General features: G+C 41.3%; 1 protein-coding gene across 6 annotated transcripts in view; it reads left to right on the forward strand.

The window, feature by feature from the left end:
* The window catches only part of LOC116708569 (MAM domain-containing glycosylphosphatidylinositol anchor protein 2-like), a 239,582-nt gene that overhangs the window by 21,965 nt on the left and 198,844 nt on the right, over positions 1-18,773 (forward strand). For 5 of the 6 annotated variants that reach the window (XR_004336709.1, XM_032546441.1, XM_032546443.1 and 2 more), the window contains exon 3: positions 5,333-5,507. Coding sequence is in view for 5 of the 6 variants with exons in the window: in XM_032546441.1 (XP_032402332.1) it covers positions 5,333-5,507 (175 nt within the window). In the remaining variant the exon portion in view is untranslated. Of the gene's footprint in view, positions 1-5,332; positions 5,508-18,773 lie in introns of those variants that run through there. The other variant, XM_032546445.1, reaches the window with a different exon arrangement.

The following is an 18,773-nucleotide window of genomic DNA, read 5'->3' on the forward strand; positions in this document are numbered from 1 at the left end:
GCAACATATAAAAGACAAGTGTAGTTACACCGTGTGATTTTGGCAAACAATATTCTTAAACTCATCCAAAATATTATTCTCCGTAAAACTTCTTTTATTTTCTGCTTACAGCAGCAGCAATATACACTGCTCAAAAAAATAAAGGGAACACTTAAACAGGTGTTTAACACTTAAAGTGTTCCCTTTATTTTTTTGAGCAGTATATTTGCTACATAGATTAAAGATACATGGTCTCATCATTTGACATGGTTGTTCTGTTCAAAACCTTTTGGTTTGCTTGAGCAGAAATGGCGTAGTGTCTGGGCATGTTAAAATGTTCAACTTTTACCACCCAAAATCCTCACTACTTTCCAATAGTTCACTTTTTATTTTATCTTAGTTGTTGCATGGACTCAACTTAAATAGATTAACTTATAAAGCATTTTTTTTTTTTTTTAATATCCAAATGTTCCTGCCACTTGCTTAAGATGAGTACAAATAACAAGTCGATGATAATTAAGTGATGTTCACTTGAACTTTTTTAAGTCTAATGTTTTATTTTACAGTGAGGAAGGCCGGAGTCTAGCTTTAGCAGATGGCTGAAGGCATCTGATCCACGCTTCAAACTCGGTACCTGTTTGCTCCAAGGCAAAACTTTGGTAAGGTTAAATTTAGTCGGCTAAAGAAAGTCAGACGGTTTATTCTCCAATGTGAGAAATCCCTTGAGGTAGTCAAGTTTCTTGTTTGTTCAGATTTACATAGTATGATTACAAATTAACGGTTGATTCTTTTGTGTCTAGATGCAATGTAATCATTCAATTCATAATTGAAGTTTTATTATCGGGATTCTGCAAATTAAATATTTCATAGTATATTTCACTGATTCCTTTCATACAGTCTAAGTTCCCTGAAAAGGAGAAATTACCTTTCAGAGAAATATAATTTTGATTGCTTTGAGTATAATGATATTTTACTTAATCTGACTGATATGATCTTCTTTAGCGCATACTGATGCTTCGCATTGATCATTTATAAGCTTATCAATTACAAGAGGTGTTGTACTGTCTGTTAGAGAACATTAGTGAACAGCATCATTAGGACCAAGGAACAAAAGCTGCAGATCATTTTAAAGGTAACAAAACAATTCACCATGTTGTGAGCAACTCTTGGAGCATGGTTGTGTTGTGAGTATGTTTAATTTTTATTTTTAGGTAAAGTGTACCAATAGCAAACTTAGTCAATGTTATTATAAGTGGGGCTAGTTGTCAGAAGATGTAAGTAAGTCTCGGTGAGAGGGAGTATTTAAGAAAAAAACACAAATTCACTGATTAAATTGTTGGTTGATAGCCAACATATATTTGAATTTGTGCAACAAACACCAAGAGAAAAAAAAACTATATAAAACTGAATGGCCATTCAGTTTGATAAATATTTACACATTCAACAAATCAATAGAAATCCAAGGGCACACATTAAAACATCAAATCTAAATAAATAATATGAATTACATTAACTATTTTAATACAGACTGATGGTTCACATTGATCATTTAAAAGTTTTAGTAATGAAAAAATTTCAACTGTAGGGAAAGCTGAAAGATACATATAAGTATCCTCACCGTGGCCTGTTTTGTCCCTGTCAGATATTCTTCAGAAACAAATTTACAGATGAGGAACTTTTACTAACATGTTTCACACTAGCAAGTGTTACAGAAAAAAAGAGTTTCAAATGTATTTAAACCATGATTTACTATTTTGGAGAAAGCATGAAGCAGTGGGAAGATCAGTGTTGATTCAACAGCAAGAAAAAAAAAAAACTGAACGAAATCCTTCACAATGATGCCAGGCCAAATTCTGGAAAAGTCTGGACAAATTCTTTAACTGCGGAAAGATAAAAGTTAAATTTTAGTAGCCTCACATAGGCCTCTTTACTGTCTGTCACATGTTCTTAAGAAGTACATGTACAGATGAGGAACTTTTACTGACATGTATCACACTAGCAAGTGTTACAGAAAAAAAAATCTATAAGAGTTTAAAATTTAAGTGATGAAGGAAATCACAAACTTATAGTTAGCACTGACTAGTCGTACTACCATAAATAATACAGTAAAACAGTTAAACTGTAGGTTTTCTTTAGAGGTATGTGTTTACTATTGCGCCTGGACGCACACACCCACACACGCCGACACACACCCCGCACGCATGCACACATACACACATACACAGATGGCATGGATAAATCTAAACTTATCTAGGAAAGGTGACATTCTATGTATTAATCTTGATACTGATGATCACTTATTGTTTTTTGTGCTCTAATTGTACTGTGTTTTAATTTGCTCACAAGTGGTCACATGTGCCACTGGCACACAGATGGAGTGCTGCAAATCCTGAGAGCTGATAGCTGATAATCAATAAGCATGGTGACCAAAACCCATCCAGACGGTTGAGGTCTGTGAGCTGATAATCAATAAGCATGGTGACCACAGCACATCCAGAAGGTTGAGGTCTGTGAGCTGATGTTTTCGGTTGTACTGAAAATTTGTTTTCCAAAATTATTCTCAATTATTTAACACTTATTGTATTACTATTAAAACTCATAATGTTTATTCATTCTTTAATTGTATTATTTTTAAAACACAGAGGTCAGAAGGGGAAGGAATATCGGATGGGGTTGGGGGGTGACAGGATGGGGGGAGGGGCATCATGTGACTGGAAATTAAAATCAATTAATGATTAATCACTCATCAATCAAACTCCGATTAAAATTTGACAGAAGGGTGCCTATATCTCTCTCTGTGGTCGTTTGGATCCTGGCTGAGCTTTTTACCGTGTGCGGTTCTGACCATATGTATTATTGTTCTAAAGGTTGAGCCAAGAACATTTATGTCTGTATCAAACTAGTAGCCCTTCGTGTTACTCTGTACCCATCAAGTAGCTCCCAGTCTCAACAAGGTTGGTGACCCCTCCTCTAGAGTTTGTTAAAGGACATTAGTCCTTTAACAATGGAAATGTTCTTCAGGTGATAGAAGGCTGACTTTGTTTTTATATGACTCTGAAGGTTTAAGTCTGAGTTCATCTCTAGACAAAGATTTCGGGCCTGATCACCAATTTTTAGCTGTAATAGCCGATGCTGTGCACTATCTCTAGTATTTATCCATTCATCCATTTTCTTACACCCTTGTCCTTAGCGGGGTCGGGAGGTGCTGGTGCCTATCTCCAGCTAATGTTCCGGGCGAGAGGCGGGGTCACCCTGGACAGATCGCCAGTCTGTCACAGGGCAACACAGAAACAGGACAAACAACCATGCACACACACACTCACACCTAGGGAGAATTTAGAGAAACCAATTAACCTATCTCTAGAATTTATGTAGTAAATATATATGTCCCAAAATATATTTATTAAATAACCACCATAAAGTATTATGATTTATATGGAAAAATGTATTGATAATATATGTAAGGTTACATGTATGTTCAATATATGTTAAATGTATATAGAAAATTCTATGGAAATGTGTAACATATGCACACACACCCCAGCATGTGCCCACACACACCGACACACATATCACAAACACAAATATATATATTATAAATGAAACATTAATATAAGGCTTCAATTTTTGACTGTGTGTTCTATGACTTTAATTTTGTCTTCACAAAATTAAAGTGTGAAGACACCACACTTTAATTTTGTGAAAAAATGGTGTAAAGCATTTCGAACTGCATTGTGCTGAAATTTGCTGTACAAATAAACTTGATTAATTATATATTCAAGTTTATATATACTATATACACTGCCTGGCCAAAAAAAAAGTCGCCACCAAAAAATGGTCACACTCTCTAATATTTTGTTGGAGCGCCTTTAGCTTTGATTACAGCCCGCATTCGCTGTGGCATTGTTTCAATAAGCTTCTGCAGTGTCACAAGATTTATTTCCATCCAGTGTTGCATTAATCTTTCACCAAGATCTTGTATTGATGATGGGAGAGTCTGACCACTGCGCAAAGCCTTCTCCAGCACATCCCAAAGATTCTCAATGGGGTTAAGGTCTGGACTCTGTGGTGGCCAATCCATGTGTGAAAAAGATGTCTCATGCTCCCTGAACCACTCTTTCACAATGTGAGCCTGATGAATCCTGGCATTGTCATCTTGGAATATGCCCGTTCCATTTGGGAAGACAAAATCCATTGATGGAATAACCTGGTCATTCAGTATATTCAGGTAGTCAGCTGACCTCATTCTTTGGGCACACAGTGTTGCTGAACCTAGACCTGACCAACTGCAGCAACCCCAGATCATAGCACTGCCCCCACAGGCTTGTACAGTAGGCACTAGGCATGATGGGTGCATCACTTCACCTGCCTCTCTTCTTACCCTGATGCGCCCATCACTCTGGAACAGGGTAAATCTGGACTCATCAGACCACATGACCCTCTTCCATTCCTCCAGAGTCCAATCTTTATGCTCCCTAGCAAACTGAAGCCTTTTTTTCTGGTTAGCCTTACTGATTAGAGGTTTTCTTACGGCTACACAGCTGTTCAATCCCAACCCCTTGAGTTCCCTTCGCATTGTGCATGTGGAAATGCTTTTGCGTTCACAATTAAACATACTCCTGAGTTCTGCTGTTGTTTTTCTTCGATTTGATTTGACCAAACGTTTAAGTAATCGCCGATCACGATCATTCAGGATTTTTTTCCAACCACATTTCTTCCTGGAAGACGATGGTTCCCCACCATCCTTCCAGTTTTTAATGATGCGTTGGAGAGTTCTTAACCCAATTCTAGTAGTTTCTGCAATCTCCTTAGATCTTTTCTCTGCTTGATGCATGCCAATGATTTGACCCTTCTTAAACAGACTAACGTCTTTTCCACGACCACAGGATGTCTTTTGCCATGGTTGTTTAAGAAATGAGGAGTTACTCATTGCATCAGCTGGGGTTAAATAACTTGTTGCCAGCTGAAAGATAATCGCCTATGCAGTACTTATCCAATAGGAGGCTTGTACCTATTTGCTTAGTTAAATCCAGGTGGCGACTTTTTTTTTGGCCAGGCAGTGTAGATATTCTAAATGAATATGCATTTGTTTTCTTTGCATTATTTGATATCTGAAAGCACTGCATTTTTTTTGTTATTTTGAACGTTTCTCATTTTATACAAATAAATACAAAATGTTGGAATTTTGTCAGTAGTTCATAGAATAACAATGTTAATTTTACTCAAACATATACCTATAAAAAGTAAAATCAGAGAAACTAATCATTTTAAGCGGTCTCTTCAGTTTTCCCAAAGCTGTCATATGTATATGTGTGTGTGTGTGTGTGCATGATCACTCTGCTTTGTTCTGCAGATGCGTTGGACTAAGACAGCAGGTGGTGGCTCGGATAGTCAAGGAAAGTTGCCGTTGGAAGGTGGAACTCTAAAAATTGAGAACATCAGTCGCCACCAGGGAGGGCGCTACTACTGCAAGGCTGAGAATGGACTGGGATTCCCAGCAATACGCTCCATACGAGTGGATGTCTACTGTAAGCACTCAAACCGAAAAAGGCCTATCTAGTTCTGAATAAATGTAATGTTTACATTTAAACAAACATTTTCGTCAAAATATTCTTAAGACTTCAGATAACTGAGCATCATACAGTGCCTATAAAAATCCCTGAATGTCTAACATTTTTATTGATCTTAGAATCAATTATAATCAAGAAACAGTGGCTCTTATTTTTTTTTTACAGATATTTACAAACAAAATTTGGTCAAAGTGAAAACTGATTTCTTAGTTGTTTCCCAAACATTGATTGAAATGTTTTGTTCATTATACACATACATAAAGGCACATACAGAAACAGACTTAACTAAAAATCAAAATCAAAATAAATAAACAAAAAATTTCAGGGAACAGTTGATGATAATTTCTGGCACCCCACATGGATATCATAAAGTAACACATCTATTCATTAAACTACAAATAATAAAAATAAATTAATAATAATAACAACAACAATAATAATAATAATAATAATAATAATAAATCAATAGAATAATTAATAGTAATTATAATTATAGTCAAATAAATAAATAAAAATGATAATAAAAAGAAGCAAGGGAAGAAGGTTGGGGGCAGTTAATTTTTCATACACCATCATTCCTACAGCCATTTATTTCAACATTGCTGCAGATACTCCAGATCTTCCAAAATTTGTCTACCTGTATTTTGTTGTGTAACCTGTCTTCTCCAATGTCAAATACAAACACATTCCATTGTGACATGGTACATATTGTTTCAGTTTTCCACAAATGGAGTAGACACCATGTAGCCTCCAGAAACATTTTCTAGAGGCCCTGTGCTTTTAGATGGGTTGAATTGTCTCAAATATACACTGCTCAAAAAAATAAAGGGAACACTCAAATAACACATCCTAGATCTGAATGAAAGAAATATTCTCATTGAATACTTTGTTCTGTACAAAGTTGAATGTGCTGACAACAAAATCACACAAAAATCATCAATGGAAATCAAATTTATTAACCAATGGAGGCCTGGATTTGGAGCCACACACAAAATTAAAGTGAAATAACACTACACGCTGATCCAACTTTAATGTAATGTCCTTAAAACAAGTCAAAATGAGGATCAGTATTGTGTGTGGCCTCCACGTGCCTGTATGACCTCCCTACAACGCCTGGGCATGCTCCTGATGAGGTGGCGGATGGTCTCCTGAGGGATCTCCTCCCAGACCTGGACTAAAGCATCCGCCAACTCCTGGACAGTCTGTGGTGCAACGTGACGTTGGTGGATGGAGCGAGACATGATGTCCCAGATGTGCTCAATTGGATTCAGGTCTGGGGAACGGGCTGGCCAGTCCATAGCTTCAATGCCTTCATCTTGCAGGAACTGCTGACACACTCCAGCCACATAAGGTCTAGCATTGTCCTGCATTAGGAGGAACCCAGGGCCAACCGCACCAGCATATGGTCTCACAAGGGGTCTGAGGATCTCATCTCGGTACCTAATGGCAGTCAGGCTACCTCTGGTGAGCACATGGAGGGCTGTGCGGCCCTCCAAAGAAATGCCACCCCACACCACTACTGACCCACTGCCAAACCGGTCATGCTGAAGGATGTTGCAGGCAGCAGACCGCTCTCCACGGCGTCTCCAGACTCTGTCATGTCTGTCACATGTGCTCAGTGTGAACCTGCTTTCATCTGTGAAGAGCACAAGGCGCCAGTGGCGAATTTGCCAATCCTGGTGTTCTCTGGCAAATGCCAAGCGTCCTGCACGGTGTTGGGCTGTGAGCACAACCCCCATCTGTGGACGTCGGGCCCTCATACCATCCTCATGGAGTCGGTTTCTAACCGTTTGTGCAGACACATGCACATTTGTGGCCTGCTGGAGGTCATTTTGCAGGGCTCTGGCAGTGCTCCTCCTGTTCCTTCTTGCACAAAGGCGGAGGTAGCGGTCCTGCTGCTGGGTTGTTGCCCTCCTACGGCCTCCTCCACGTTTCCTGGTGTACTGACCTGTCTCCTGGTAGCGCCTCCAGCCTCTGGACACTACGCTGACAGACACAGCAAACCTTCTTGCCACAGCTCGCATTGATGTGCCATCCTGAATGTGCTGCACTACCTGAGCCACTTGTGTGGGTTGTGGAGTCCGTCTCATGCTACCACGAGTTGAAAGCACCACCAACATTCAAAACTGACCAAAACATCAGCCAGACAGCATAGGTACTGAGAAGTGGTCTGTGGTCCCAACTGCAGAACCACTCCTTTATTGAGTGTGTCTTGCTAATTGCCAATAATTTCCACCTGTTGTCTATTCCATTTGCACAACAGCAGGTGAAATTGATTGTCAATCAGTGTTGCTTCCTAAGTGGACAGTTTGATTTCACAGAAGTTTGATTTACTTGGAGTTATATTGTGTTGTTTAAGTGTTCCCTTTATTTTTTTGAGCAGTGTATATGCAATAAACATATTTTTGGGTTAAGTGGCACCTCTTCTCCAATTAATTGACAAACAATCAGTGGTGGGAAGTAACGAAGTACAAGTACTTCGTTACTGTACTTAAGTACAATTTTCATGTATCTGTACTTTACTTAAGTAGATTTAATAATGGGTACTTTCTACTTTTACTCCACTACATTTTACAGTAAGTATCTGTACTTTCTACTTCACTACATTTCTACAAAAGTGTCGCGTTACTCGTTACATCCAAGTCGCACTGCTCTCTTTTTGTCCGTTAAAATATGAAGTTCAGGGACTTTAAGGTGGCGCCGTAAAATCCAAGCAATAACGTGACTTAGTGTCTGTTGTCACCCATCGCCTCCCCCTTTACTAGCACGGAGCTCCAGACATGCGCAGTGGTTTCCTCTGAGCTGAGAAGATGTCTAACTAATCGATAATAGCTGCATAAATCATAAGATATGACGACATGTAAAACCAGCAGCGCTTCGCTTTCACAGACGGTGGGACTTTGTCCAACTTTTAGCGTCACTTGGAAGGAAAGCTTAAAGAAAGGTAAGATCTGTGGACGTGATGCTAGCAAAGCTAGCTGTACTGAGACACATGTTGCATCTGCGATGAAAAAAAGTTGTCACTCATGCGCTGAATTATTGTGTGGATTCAGGAACGATCCGATTCTTCTGGACGGATCTTTACTAAGGTTGATGGGACTGAAGCCTCACTGAGAGCCATTCTTTGTTCTTGTATACACTGCAATAGCTATATATAGCTATATATATATATATATATACATATATATATATATATATATATATATATATATATATATATATATATATACACACACACACACACACACACATTTATTTAATTGCCGAATAAGTAAAAGTTGAACGTATGAACACAGAGCATGCTCATTGGTTGATTTTGTCTCCTGTCATGGTGGCAAACATGCAGTGGGAGGGAGGATGAGAACAGTCATGGTGCTCCTTCTGCTTGTTGCGCCGTTGGACAGTGTTCATAGTGTTGTTGCAATTACAGTTAATTGCTATGTTTCATGGTTTAATGGTGCAGACAGTTGTGGTTTCTGACATGGGCAATATGGGCAACCGCCCAGGGCGTTATTTTTATAGAGATGGCAGGCGACCTCTGCGGATTGTAGCACAGCGATGAAAGCAAAACAGAATGAAATGAGTTGTAATTGATACTGGTTAAATATATTTCAGCTCTAAGTATTTATATCTAGGTGTTTTTATGGAAATGTGGATCTTTCAGATCAATCTGAGAACCAATTTTGATAGGTGCACTTCATTTTATTGTGTCATGTAGCGCAGGGCGCTGGTCTTGGTCTCGTGTTCAGTGGTCTTGACTGCAACTCTGCTACGTGGCTCCTCGATTGCATGTCTTCCCCCCCACACCTTCGTTCCATCCCCTTTCAGTTGGATTTCTTTCTAAATAAATGTCACTAATGAAGTTCATGCTACGTTAGGACAGGAAATAAGATGTTTCCATCCCTGAAATTATGATGCATAGAATCACATATCTAAGTCTAAACTCTTACAGAGAATAAACACAATAAGAACATGTTTAATCTGTGACATTGTTTATTAAAATGGCACATTTATGATGTATTCAAATTAAATACTATCGGCACACTTAATGATATTAGCGATTAGGTTATGTATTCAGCAAGTACTTTTACTTTTAATACTTAAGTATTTTTAAAAGCCAGTACTTTTTTACTTTTACTTAAGTAAAATGTTAATGTGGTACTTTGACTTTTACTTGAGTACATTTTTGCCTGTGTATTTGTACTTTTACTTAAGTACATTTTTTGAGTACTTTCTCCACCACTGCAAACAATTATAACACTTTATTCTAAACAGCTAGTTTTTTTAGAGTATTCTCACATTCAGTGGAATAAAGATCATTTCTAATGCTTGCATTTAAAATATGTGTAAAGGATATTAGAGTTAAAATGGTGCAATCTGGCTGAGGTACTATACCATCTTGTTAGCCATTTGTATTGTAGTAGTTTTCAAATGTGTTTTGGTTTGTGTTTGAGCTAAACTATGTGTTTCTGACCACTCTTCCAGGCTTCTAAGATATGTGATGGTTCTTTTGAATTACTTACAAATAGATTATATAATAAAGAAACCTGCCCCTTTTAGAGTGCAAGAGTTCAATGTGAACTCTTGCAGGTAGTTTCAGACTTTGACCCTGACTGCTCAGAATACAGAGTTTTTTATTAGAATCCCAGATTGTTGAGTTGTTTTGGTAGTTAGATTTCCTTCTGGTTATATTATTATTTGTGTTACTTTCTTATTTTGGTTAGATCTGTCTGATTCTTCTTAGTGTTTCTAATTGTTTATTTTTTAGGGTTATTCACTGTCACTCTACTGTAGTTTAATTTTGTTTCTTTAGGGTTTCCTTGTGTACTCTTCCTCAGCGCCTGTGCCAACTCCTGTCCTGTCTCTCTCCTCAGTCTTCCTCCTGTTCCCTCCACTCAAATCTACAGTCATTTAGCTCATCAGCCTTGGTCTTTTGTTCTTCATTCAACCTCCCCAGTATTTTGCCTTTCTTTTACTCACCTGATCCTCTCATATGCTTCTGTAATTCTTCCTATCTGCTCTCTGTCGTCATCTTCCGCCCAGATTTTATGGTTATGTTCCTTTATCCCGTTTGGATTTTTATGCAAGTTTGTTTCATCATTTCATCACTAGTCAACATTCCATGCCTGCTGCATTTTTGACCATTCAACAACATAGCAAAGCTTCTCAAATGTAGCTATTTTAAGAAATTCTTTGAGGGTATTATATATTTTGGGTTGTTGTTTTGGGTTGGTTTTGCTAATTTATGTTCCTTAATTCTTTTTTTCAATTCGATCAGCCGTGTTTCTAGTTATGCTATTTATTGTTTCTAGTTATTATTGTCACTCTGATTTAATTATGTTTCTAAGGTGGGCGTGCTGTGGTGGGTTAGGGGATAGCACAACCCACGTTTGGAGGCCTTGAGTCCTCGACGCGGCCGTGGCGGGTTTGATTCCTAGACCCGCCAATATTTGCCACATGTCTTCTCCCTTCTCCTTCCCCCTTTCCTGTCAGCCTACTTTCATATAAGGCAGTGGTCCCCAACCTTTTTAGTCGCGCGGACCGGTCAGCCCTTCGCAATTTTGCTGCGGACCGGGGGGTGTGCGTCATAAGTATCGAGTGGTGGGGCGGGGGTATATATAATATAAATATTCAAATATAATATTTATAATATAAATATGAAGGGATCAATTTTAAATCCTGAGTCTCCATGTCAGTCCAATGTGGAGAATGATTACTGTAATAAAACATCATAGACCTCAACTGCACAGCATAAGTGAAAATTTGGGCACTTCAAGCCTCCACAGTCATAAGAGAGGTACAGTAAAGACAAATAGAGTCTGGACTTCCTGTTGTTCCATAAGAAACGTAACATCTTCTTTATTTGTGAAAAGAATTCATGAGGAGGCGGAAGAGCAACATTCTAAAATATACAGAGTAACTTTGGTAATATAGTCATTTTTATTATATTTATTCTTCCAATCATAGATATTGGTAGTGGCATCCATCTTTCAAATGAATTATCTAACTCATTTAGTATGAGTCTGTAATTGGTCACAGCTACCTGTTCAAGATCTGAAGAGATGTGTACCCCTAAATATTCAAATTCAGTAACTATCTTAAACTGTAATAGATCTGAAGTTGGGCTAATTCTGTCAAATAACAGAATTGAAGATTTGATTTTGTATCCAGATATCTCACTAAATAATTTAATTATTTCCAAAATAGTTTGTATTGATCGACTTAATTTTGATATGAATAAGATCACATCGTCTGCGAACAAGGAAATCCTGTGTTCTGTAGGTCCAACAGTGATTCCAGTGAGATGAGGGTGTGAGCGAATCGCAATAGCAAAAGGCTCTATTGCCAGAGTGAACAGTAAAGGCTACAATGGGCAGCCCTGTCTGCAGCCTCATTTGATCTTTATTGGCTTAGATACTGTATATTTCTGTTAGTTATTATTTCAGCTGAGGGATTATTGTATAATATTTTAACCCATTTTACAAAATTGTTTCCACAGTCAAATTTTTCCATAACCTGAAAAAGATATTCCCAGTGAACCCAATCGAACACCTTTTCAGCATTTAATGATAAAAGAGCAGAGTCTGAGGTACCTTTATTATAATGAATTATGTTTAATACTCGCCTCACGTTATGAAAGGCTTGCCTCCCCAAAATAAATCTGTTTTGATCTCGGTCAATTGTATGTGATAAGACCTTTTGTAAATGTCATGCTAGCAGCTTGAAGATTATTTTCAGATCAGAATTTAATAAACTAGTCGGCCTAAAGTTCTCACATTTATTTGGAGATCTGCCTGGCTTTGGCAAAAGAATAATCATGGCAGCATTCATTGAGAGAGGGAAATAATTAAAATGGAAAATTTCTTTAAACATGTCTAATAATGGGGTCAAAAGTTTGTCTTTAAAGGTCTTATATAAATCTATTGGAAGGCCGTCTGGTCCTGCTCTTTTCCCTGATTTCATATTGTCAATGGCTAGCCCTAACTCTTCTTTCGTAATTTCTAGATTCAAGTTGTCCTTGTCTTCCTCTGAGAATTTAGGTATATTTAAAATTTTTTTTTAATTATTTATGTTTTCTAATTTTATGCTTATTTGTGCTTTATACAATTCTTCATAGTAGTTCTTAAAGGCTGCATTAATTTCTTGGGGATCTTGCAAAATTTGTTCATTTGATATTTCAATCTGGAGAGACTCAGACGGAGATGAGAAGACAATTAGAAGAGTTTATTGACAAACAGAATTTAAAGTCTTTGGCGCTCGGGCCCCGGCTGGGGATAACGGTTATCGCAGCGTTAGCGATAGGCTTCAGATGAGCATCCCCGATGCTGTTAGGAACGTCATCCCCCGGGGCCCGGCACTGGTGGTGGAGGTTGAAGAAGGGTGCGGGCCTCAGGACCGGGCGAATGGAGGAGAAGGGGTGGTGGTGGGTTGAGCTCGGCTGGAGAGCGAAGGACACCATGGATGAAGGTCCTTATCAGCTGGGACTTGGTCGGTGATTGGACGTGACGTGGCTTGGTCCGGCGTTGATAGGTCGACGATTGTGGGCAGGTCGCTTCAATTAACGGGTCCCGGTGGGGATAAAAGAGTCTTCCAGTTTGAATTTGCGCCTAGGCTTCATTTCAATCTGGAGAGACTCAGACGGAGATGAGAAGACAATTAGAAGAGTTTATTGACAAACAGAATTTAAAGTCTTTGGCGCTCGGGCCCCGGCTGGGGATAACGGTTATCGCAGCGTTAGCGATAGGCTTCAGATGAGCATCCCCGATGCTGTTAGGAACGTCATCCCCCAAAAAGAGGCCGAGGCCGGGGCCGAGGCCGTGAATATAAGGCAGAAAGTAAAAGGGGGAAAGAAGTTGCGCTGACTTTGGCTACCGAGTTAATAACGTAAAGGACGTGACATGACAGTTAAAGGAGAGGGAGAGTAGGACGGGAAGTGAAGACCAGCTGGGAATGCTGCAGGGTAAGAGGCGGTAGAATACACAAAACACAGGGCATAGGGACGTGGTGTGAGAGCCGGCTGGGGATACGGCAGGACAAGGGAGGAAGGGATGTTGGGAGGTGACGGCCGGCTGAGGACACAACGGGGCATGGAGTAGCAGAACGCAGGGCATAGGGATGCTGGAGGATGAGCCGGCTGGAAATGCTGCGGGACTAGTGGGATGGACGTGGGCTGGCGATAGTTGGCAGAGGACACGGCAGGGCATGATGATAGGAAAGCCGGCGGGGAATGCGTGGGGTGAGAATGAAGGGATAGAAGCAGGGCTTAGAAGAGGGGATGCTGGTTTAAAAAACGCCAGCATTAACTAAAGAGGGTTGTAGGATGAGGGGAGCAGGGCATAAGACAGGGGATGCTGGTTGAAAAACGCCAGCATTAACTAAAGAGGGGTGTAGGATGAGGGGAGCAGGGCATAAGACAGGGGATGCTGGTTAAAAAACGCCAGCATTAACTAAAGGAGGGTGAAGGATGAGGGGAGCAGGGCATAAGACAGGGGATGCTGGTTGAAAAATGCCAGCATTAACTAAAGGAGGGTGTAGGACGAGGGGAGCAGGGCATAAGACAGGGGATGCTGGTTGAAAAACGCCAGCATTAACTAAAGAGGGGTGTAGGATGAGGGGAGCAGGGCATAAGACAGGGGATGCTGGTTGAAAAACGCCAGCATTAACTAAAGAGGGGTGTAGGATAAGGGGAGCAGGGCATAAGACAGGGGATGCTGGTTGAAAAACGCCAGCATTAACTAAAGAGGGGTGTAGGATAGAGGGAGCAGGGCATATGATGGGGGGATGCTGGTTAAAAAACGCCAGCATTAACTAAAGCAGGGTATAGGATAGAGGGAGCAGGGCTTAAGATAAAGGGATGCATTGAATAGAGGAGATGGAGCAGGGAAAAGGATACGGGGCAGCTGGCTAGAAAAAGAAGCCAGCTGGTAGCGGCAGGGCTTAGGAGGTAACGAAGACATGGAAGGGACCAGCAGAGGAAGGAACAGGACAAGGGATGAGGGGCAGCTGGTTAGAAAAAGAAGCAAGCTGGAAGCGCAGCGAGGCATTAGAGGAGAGAGGCAGATGGCTGAAGGACAGCTGGGAATGGTTCGAGGCATAGGGAGAAGTGCCGCTGGGAGAAGAGTGATCACTATGGGTGAGCGGGGACACAGCGGGGCAAGAGAAGGTGGAATGCTGATGGGTGAAGGCCAGTAGAGGTGAAATAATGATACTATGGAGTGATATTACTGATAGAGAATGAAATCCCCCCAAAAAGAGCTGAGGCCGGGGCCGAAGCTCAGAATTAGAGGCAGGAGGGGCTAGGCTAACTAGGGGCTTACGGGCTATGTCTCGAGGAGTAATTAGAAGATGATTGCAGAGATAGAGGTAAGAGACGAGAAGATGGTAGATGAAGGTGAACAAAGGTAAAGTGGATGCTATGAAAAGATATGTTAGCTGGTGAAAGGAAGCTAGCTGTGAGATAGCAAAAGAGGATGGGAGAATGAATAGACTAGAGTGAGAAAATAACTGCCTGCTACTGAAGGTGGGATGCTGATGCTAGGATCAGACTCAGAGGGTGACGTTAGAGGAAACGGGCGAAAGACAAGATCATTCTAGAATGAACCTGAAAATAAAAGTGTGAAGGACGATGAGGGGAAGGACATGCATCACGATTGCTGCATAAGAGTGTGCACTTTTGCCTGAGGTTGACCAACCACCACCAGTGGATCGTGCAGTGCTCGTCTGGCACTGAGGGAAGCTGCGAACACGGAGGAGAGATACTCATTACGTGAAAAGAATGCTGAAGATGAACTGGGGATTTTTATATATATATGCCCATATATAAATTATGTAAAATTTTTTGCACTTATTGGAATAAAGAACAATGACTCGCCAGATCTAGATCATCATCCATGAGTTTATCTTCAGTTACATTGGTTACTGCCACGCGACTTCGCGGGTCTTTCCGACAAATCAATCGAACGCTGCAGCTGATCAGAAATACTACTGATCGCGTTCTCGCTAAAACCAGGAAGATGGAGCACGAAACGCCAGTTTTAAGATCCCGACACTGGCTCCCTGTTGTCCAAAGAATTGACTTTGAAATACCGTTGTTAGTTTGCAAATCACTGAACGACTTGGCACCACGAAACAATGAGGATCTGCCGTAAAGCATCAACCTCCCAGGCTCATGAGGTCTTTCGGTTTGAGCCGCTCTACGACCCCGGGACCAGGCCAGAAAGAGAAGGAGCATTCAGCATCTAAACCCCGCGGATTGGAGCAACTCCCGGGAGACCCTAAAACAGCTGAAACACGACTTTGATTAATCTCGACTAAAACCCGCCTGTTTAGAATGTATTGGAAACATGCTCAATTACAAAATTAATGATGGAACTTGACTTGATATCATATTTTGTTTGTTGCTTCCCTATGCATGACTTTGGTTCTTGAGCTGTTATGATATAAAAGCACTTGCGCTGAAGACACCTTGCTGCTAAAAAGCTTTGTTGAGTGAGATCTTTAAATACTACAGCAGCCACGAGCATCCGGTAAGGGATGAGAGGAGAGATTTCTGGTTCGAAATTTATTAAATAGAGCTGAGAGTGGTCTACGAGAAATACGGAAGATGAGACAAATGAAGCTATTATTTTCACTCGCTATGGAGTTAATTTTTTTTTTTTTTTTTTTTTTTTTGTACCAGCAGATGGCAGCGAGACGACAAATAAACCGCAAAAACTATCGTGATGATAACTCTTTAGATTGTCATACCTGAATTTAAGTTGCTCGGATATACGAATCCTGCTTGAACGCGGAGAAAACTTACTTTTATTCGTTGACCCGCTCCCGGTCTCTTGAACAAACAGCTCTGAACGGCCTCTAACGATAACTTCATAACGCTGAACGTGAGCTCTTACAACAACGGCTGATGCAGCTTGAGAGTACAAGGAACCAATCAAGGTAAATGTGAATCGGACGGTTTCCTGAGCTCTTAAAGCGCAGTTATGTTAATCCATTTACGACATGCTATACGATAGGAATTTGATTGATTGATTTGGCTGGCTAGTTGAAAAGTGCCGTGCGACTACTTGACTTGGACCCAGGCGATGATGAGGGGGTTTGGTTCCTTTATAAAAAGCCGTGGCTTCAGGGCGGCTTGTAAGTGCTGATGGCCGTGTTAACGAATCCGTAAGGGAAACCGGAGGGTGCTTTATGATGATTAGTTCAGAAGCGAGATGGAACGAACGCATCTGAGCCTGGAACCTGAGTGAGCTAGAGAACGAGCTGAGTGAACCAGGAAGTGGCAGGATAATCTGAGAAAAAATGGTATGCAGATTTCAGATGAGAGATGAAGCGTAAAAGCACTGGACGGGACATGAGCTTGAAATATGAAAAAATGGGACAGCTTGCTTATTAGCGGAGAACCGCCCTGGCTCAGGATAAAATTTTACGGGTAGGGCGAAATGAATCTACGAGGCTGAACATGTACCACAACATCGGTAGCCTGCAGGCTACTTGTCAACGAGCTTAAGGTATTACTGGAGTCAACTCTTAGCCATCTGTATTACTAGAGTCGACTTTCAGCTATCTGTATTACTAGAGTCGACTTTCAGCTATCTGTATTACTAGAGTCACCTTTTAGCTAACTGAATTACTAGAGTCACCTTTTAGCTAACTGAATTACTAGAGTCACTTTTTAGCTAACTGAATTACTAGAGTCACTTTTTTAGCTAACTGAATTACTAGAGTCACTTTTTAGCTAACTGAATTGCTAGTCACGTTTTGGCCATCTGTAGTACTAGAGTCGCCTTTTAGCTAACTGAAGTGCTAGAGTCGCCTTTTAGCTATCTGTATTTATGAGAGTGAACTTTTAGCTATGATTGCCTGTATCAAACGGCCCTATTCGCCTCAGTCGGTTGGTTTGGGGAAACATTTGCACGGTTCTTTGCGTTTGCTGATTGTTGCCGAGGTTCTAACGCGCCTGCGCTCTCCTTCGCTGCCCTCGGGGTAACCCAGCGCGAGCGTCTCAGCACTCATGATGCGTTTAAAGGCGGCTTGGAGAAAAAGGCCACGACATGAAAACATCAGATAAGCAGTTTTAACTGCGAAAAAGAGCGAGAACACATGCATGGGAAGTACGGAAGCCCCCAATGTAACTAATTGATGTAAGAACGATGAAGTTTGGAACGCAGCCTGAAAGGCGCATGCGAGTAGGGCCTGCGAGTTCAGGAAGGGGATAAACTAATAAAGTTCCTACGTTTTGTCGCGTTGTAAAGAGTGAATGAGGCACGTGAAGGCTACGTCTTACCCCCGAAGCCCGAGGCGGGCGTGGCGTGGGAAGTCCGATGGGAGGTGCTGACGGGCGGGCTGACAGCGGCCATGCGGATTTGAGCCAAAGCGGGGAACCAGTGGGAAGGCGGTGCGATGAACGCTGGCGGTGGAAAGGAAGATGGTGCACGATGAGCTGGGAGGAAACGGCAGCGTAGATCGAAGCAGCGAGACGTTGCGGCCCGGCCGGGGCGGAGAAAGGCTGCCAGGGGATGTATGCAACGTAGACGGTGGGATTATGTGTCCACTTGCCAGAGACAGATCGTGAAGCGGGTGGCATAGGAGCGAGGGCCGGTAGATCCCAGATCGGCGAAAGAGCGGCGGGAGAAGCTGTCTGGAATGAATGAGGCCTGGACCGTAAGGAACTCTTCTTCCATCTGAGGAGCGTCTGAAGGAAAAGAAGGCGCCGAGCCCGCGGCTAAGCGGCTTTTGTGATTGACATTAGAGGTGGAAGGACGAGCAATGACGACGAAAAGGATCTGGTGAGATAGCTGACTGAGAGCTGAGGCGTGCAGCTGAACAGGTTGAGCTCGGCTGGAGAGCGAAGGACACCATGGATGAAGGTCCTTATCAGCTGGGACTTGGTCGGTGATTGGACGTGACGTGGCTTGGTCCGGCGTTGATAGGTCGACGATTGTGGGCAGGTCGCTTCAATTAACGGGTCCCGGTGGGGATAAAAGAGTCTTCCAGTTTGAATTTGCGCCTAGGCTTCATAATAGATGTGATTGGTTGTTTAGTTTCTAACTGTTTCATTTGCCATGCCAGTAACTTGCCTGCTTTGTTGCCTTCTTCATAGAATGTTTGCCTGAGTTGCAAAAGACTTGATGCAGCTCTTGAAGCTGAATATTTATCATATTCTGCTCTCAAAATCAATAATTCCTTTTCTAGTTGTGGATCATTTTCCTTATTTACTTTAACTTG

Source organism: Xiphophorus hellerii, chromosome 19, assembly GCF_003331165.1.
Source record: "Xiphophorus hellerii strain 12219 chromosome 19, Xiphophorus_hellerii-4.1, whole genome shotgun sequence".
In the NCBI taxonomy this organism is placed as follows: Eukaryota; Metazoa; Chordata; class Actinopteri; order Cyprinodontiformes; family Poeciliidae; genus Xiphophorus; species Xiphophorus hellerii.